This window comes from Dryas octopetala, chromosome 2 (assembly GCF_963921425.1).
Source record: "Dryas octopetala chromosome 2, drDryOcto1.1, whole genome shotgun sequence".
Classification (NCBI taxonomy): Eukaryota; Viridiplantae; Streptophyta; class Magnoliopsida; order Rosales; family Rosaceae; genus Dryas; species Dryas octopetala.
The window spans coordinates 9,826,127-9,831,400 of NC_141367.1; the positions used below are offsets into that span (position 1 = coordinate 9,826,127).

At 35.5% G+C, this 5,274-nt stretch overlaps 1 protein-coding gene across 1 annotated transcript; it reads left to right on the forward strand.

Moving 5' to 3' along the window:
- The first annotated feature begins 584 nt into the window (after positions 1-584).
- Positions 585-3,064, forward strand: LOC147292967 (small ribosomal subunit protein mL104 (rPPR9)-like). Its single transcript, XM_086233412.1, has one exon. The coding sequence runs from the start codon at positions 650-652 to the stop codon at positions 2,387-2,389; it is 1,740 nt and encodes a 579-aa protein (XP_086089538.1). The 5' UTR covers positions 585-649; the 3' UTR covers positions 2,390-3,064.
- The last annotated feature ends 2,210 nt before the right edge of the window (positions 3,065-5,274 follow it).

Genomic DNA, 5,274 nt, shown 5'->3' on the forward strand with positions numbered 1-5,274 from the left:
ACTAGAGGGTTTATAATTATTTACATTTTTATTTATCTTATTGAATACTTATTTAATTCATAATTTAATATTGTAATATAAATAAATTTAAGGTGTTATTTATATAATTATTAATTAGTGACCCATTTTTTTAACAGTATTTTCTTCCAACGCGCATTATATTTATCTTGTATCACATAAAACCTACTATATAATTTGGTTTATTCAATGTTTTTTTTTTTATCAATGTACTAGATCATGTGTTAAATAAACATATAGTCAAATTTCATTCAAAATTTTCATATTTTAATAATAATTTTTGTCATTTTTATCTAATTTTATTGAAATCAAAATTTTTTTAAAAAATTTGCATCAAAAATTTTCTCCAAATCGAAATTTTACTAGTTAATTTTAGGTAACAAAAGAGGTGAGCGAGCGTGCCTGTCAGATCAGATTTCGCGAAGGAAAATCTTGGTCATTTTGAGAAAATAATAAGGACAATTTCGGTCTTTAAAAGCTTCATTTAAGACGTAAACCAACGCTTTTCTAGAAGGCAAATTGAATTGCTGTAGGGGAAATGGAAATGGCAACCTGAGTCACCTGACCCACGGTTGTAAATTCCTATACCCAGGTCCCAATTACCTTTTGGACTGTCTCATACTTCATCTTAATGCTCTCTAGGAGTAGACCTAAACATGGAGCTCACACTCTTTCTCCAGTTCTCTTCAAAATTTTCATACCCTTTACCCGATTTTCTCCATTTTCGTCTAAACCCAATTCAAATTTCGCAACCCCAAATCGCATTACTAAAACCCTAAAAGATACCGCTTCAACAAGACCCATTTTCCTCACCGCAAGAGTTCCACAAGTTTCAGACCCTGTAAGTGCTTCTGTTGTCAACTCAGTATGTTGTTTACTTTCTAAAGATACCCATCAAACCGACAGTATTGATAGTTCGTTGAAAAGTTTCAAAGAAAAGTTGACTTCTGAACTAGTGCTTCAAATTTTGATGAATTATAAGCAGTTGGGTAGGAGTAAGACCTTGGAGTTCTTTTCTTGGGCAGGATTTCAAATGGGTTTTCAGTTTGATGACTGTGTGGTTGAGTACATGGCTGATTTCTTAGGTAGGAGAAAGCTCTTTGATGATATGAAGTGTCTTCTATTGACGGTGTCCTTGCACAAGGGTCGGGTATCCTGTCGGGCTGTTTCCACTTGTATTAGGTTTCTGGGTAGGCAAGGGAGGATTAGAGAAGCCCTTTGCATGTTTGAAGAAATGGAATCAAAATTTGGGTGTAAACCTGATAATCTTGTGTACAATAATGTGCTCTACGTGCTTTGTAAGAAGGAATCATCTGGGCATTTAATTGATTTTGCGCTTGCAATTTTTTGGAGAATTGAATTGCCTGATGCATATTCGTATAGTAATATGCTTGTTGGTTTATGTAAATTTGGTAGATTTGAGACTGCCGTTGAAGTTTTTGGTGAAATGTGTAGGACTGGTTTGGTTCCTACTCGGTCTGCAGTGAATGTTCTTATTGGAGAGTTGTGTTTATTGAGTGCGAAAGAAGGAGCTGTTGAGAAAGTAAGAGTGAAAAATGCCCGCAGACCCTTTACAATTTTGGTCCCAAATGTGGGTGGAAACAGTGGTGCTATACAGCCTGCAGTTGGAGTGTTTTGGGAAGTTTATAAATTGGGTTTATTACCCAGTACATTTGTCATAATACGGCTTATATCAGGGCTTTGTCAATTGCGAAAAATGGAAGAGGCTGTTGAGGTCTTAAAGGCTGTCGAGGGTAGGAAGCTGAGTTGTGTGGAAGAGGGCTACTGTATTGTGATGAAGGCTTTGTGTGAGAACTGTTGTGTTGAGGAAGCTATCCATTTGTTTGGGAGGATGCTCTCCCAGTGCAAGAAACCAAAGTTGGCTGTTTATAATTCTATGATTTGCATGCTATGCAAAGTAGGGAATTTGGATGAAGCTGAAAGGGTCTTTAAGATAATGAACAAAAAGAGATGCCTTGCAGATAGTTTGACCTATTCTGCGTTGATCCATGCTTATGGTGAAGCCAGAAATTGGGAAGCTGCTTATGGCTTATTGACAGAAATGATGGGGTTGGGCTGCTCTCCACATTTTCACACTTATAGTTTAGTGGATAAAATTTTGAGGGAAAATGGGCAGATGGATTTGTGTCGTAAATTGGAAGGGAAGTTGGAAAACCAGATCTTGCACAAGCTCTGTAAAGATGGTCAGTTAGAGACTGCACACGAGAAACTAAAATCAATGATTGAAAAGGGGTTGTACCCACCAGTGTATGTGAGGGGTGCTTTTGAAAATGCGTTTCGAAAGCATGGAAAATTGAAAATAGCTCAGGAATTGCTAGAGACGATAGCTGAAGTTGTCAGAACTGAGTAGGCAGAATTGTACTGTTAATGACCTAGTAACAAGAAGTATTACCGTCCATCAACTGATGAATAGTGAGTTCTATAATTCTTACTTATTACAATTATCATATATGTTGTTAATGACTGGTTATTATTATTATTTTTGGGTTCATCCCAAAGAAAGGTGTTCAAGGGTGTTTGTACCATGGTTTTTAGTAGGTGAATTAAGCCCAAAAGAATAAATAGCCCAGTTTCAAGGCCCAAATTCGCAAGGCCCAGGTCTTTAGCAAATTTGATTTGCCTTGGCGAATGAATTTTTTCTTGGCTATACCAAGTCAAGAAGGTTATAGAAGTGGCCAGTTATGTGAAGACATGTGTCCTGTAAAGCTGACAAACGCTAGATGGCAGCTGTCATTGAAGGATAAGTACAAATTCCAGGCTTGTGGAGTACCCTACACGTGGGGATCATCCAAGAACATATTGCCTAGGGTTTCAGGACCTTGATTTGGGTATAAATATGAAGCTACTGTCAAAGTGAAAGCCTCCTCCAACTCACACACAAAAACTCTCTGTAATTTGCATATTCCTGACAATGGCCTGATCCATTACTTCATTCTGTTTGCTTTTTGAACTCTTTTGATTTTGTTCGTCATTTAATTTTCAGTTATTAAGAATGATGATCTCCAATCAAATTTTGTGCATTTAATTGGTTCGAGTTTGCTTTTATTAGCATTTATTTTCTAGTTTGGTATTAATTTCCCTCATTGAATGTATATCTCTCCTAAAATTTGAACATCAATTAAATCGGAGATTGAAATTGAATCATTTACATTTATTGCATCTTTTTGTTTCTATTTTTAGTTTAAGTATGAATTACTCACTCAGACTCGGCTAGATCTATGAAGAAGTTCACAATTATTTGATCAGCGAGATCTAGAGTTTCTCTAGCTTCCTTTGGATCTATTTTCTTATTTTTTCTGTTCATTCGGGTTTGATTGATCACACACTTTATTGCACATACTATGGACATTTCTTGAGCAAGCATCAAAGCGTCAACGAATACTCATCAAGTATTAATAGCACTTTAAAGTCTTGAAATGCCCAGGCAATGAAAAGAATTCAGCGTTATCGTTTAATTAGAAGTCAAATTTCATTATTTTTATTTCTCATTTAGTTACATCATTTGATCTTGCACCACTTTGAGATCTATATTGTATTTGTGCCAAGTACAACACTACTTGGTGGCACGCCCTTTATTTTTAGTATGCCCGCGTCCAGAATCGTGTATGTTATGAGCTGAACGAATCCAAGCCTAACACATGGCAGGAAGCATTTTTAGCCATAACAAAGGGTAATCTCTAAATCCGTTTTGTAGCATTAGAAACTAGTTTCTATCTATAAATCTTCCATATCAACTAACTATGATGTATGTTTTGGGATAGCTATGTTAAAATTTTTAAAGTAACATGCTTTCTAACTTTGCTTCCGCTTACAAGATTTTCTCCTTAGCAAAGCTATTTTCTCTTAAAAAATACAGCTATAATGTGAAACCTTTTGAAGCTAATTGAGTTGCAAATACTTTATGATACAGTTGACTGATTTTTGTTCTTTTTGTCAATGCTTATGTTGTGATATGTGGCTAATGCAAACAATGCTTTCCCTATAATTTTGGCCTAAAAAGAAGTTCTTCTGTTAATGCATATATACAAGCCTTATTTACTAATTTGCCCCCTGAAAGTAACTTCAAGTCTCACTTTACCTCTTAAGGTTTATTTTGTATCACATTACCTCTTAAAACTAATTCTCGTGTATCACTTTGCTCACTTTCTAGAGGTGTACAATGGGCCGGACCGGCTTGAATCCGGCACGGGCCCGGCCCTTTTAAAGTAGGTCCGGCTCGGCCCGTTAATAAGTGGGAACCTGACCCATACATATGGGCCGGGTTGGGCCAATGTTTTTTATCTTATTGGGTCAGCCCGTTTATATTTGTATTTTTCAATTTTTTTTTTTTAAAAAATTACTATTAATCTTGTTTCAATTTTTAATTTTGATTTTGGTAGTAAAATTGGATAGAAAATAGAATGAAAACAGTAGAAAATTCAAAAATTTGATGGAAAATTAAATGACATCAAAGACTATTTGATTTATTAAACAATAATAGAAACTTAAAAACCTTAAGCCTTGCCCGGCCCATGGCCCATCCTATGACGGGTCGTGTTGTGCTGTGCTGGGTCGTTCCGTTCTACACTTCTACAACTTTCTATTTTTACAAACTTTGAAAATTAATTAAAAATAGCTTCGGACTTAGAAAAATACACCGAAAATTCTTACAGACTCGTCTTGACTAATGCTAATTTAATATGGGGTCAAATTATCAATTTTTCATCCGAGTGTTTCCAAGAAAATGAATGTACAAAGGCATAATGATTGTACTTTTAACCAGATAATCAATGTCAAATAATATGAGCTCTACACTGTTTTCGTTTTTCTTTTATTGCCACTCAGGATTTTGTGTTGTTTCTCCAGTGTGGCAGGATGGAAGTTCAACATAAGAAGTACGTTTGGTACTCCTTGATACATGTGATTATCTTTCTCAATGTTTTTGTGCTCAATACTCTGTTCTGACAACAATGTGATGAAGTTTCATTTCTTTAAAATATATAAGGTAGAGCGAAACAAGGTGTGCCATTGCAAAGACAAATCCATGGTGCCTCCTGGACCTTTTGAAGTTGTTTGTGGGATTTCGAATCCCAGTGACTGCTCATAATATATTTATCTTCTGAGTCTGCATCCCCTGTTTATGTTTTTAGTGACTATTTTGTGTTTGTATCTTTTAAAAATTAAACCCTAAACCGTAAATTCTAAACGTCAAAACAATGTCATTTGGACACAAGCATAATAACAACAAAGAACATA

Coding starts and splice junctions, on each gene's coding strand:
- LOC147292967 (XM_086233412.1), top strand. CDS start 650: ATGCTCTCTAGGAGTAGACCTAAACATGGAGCTCACACTCTTTCTCCA.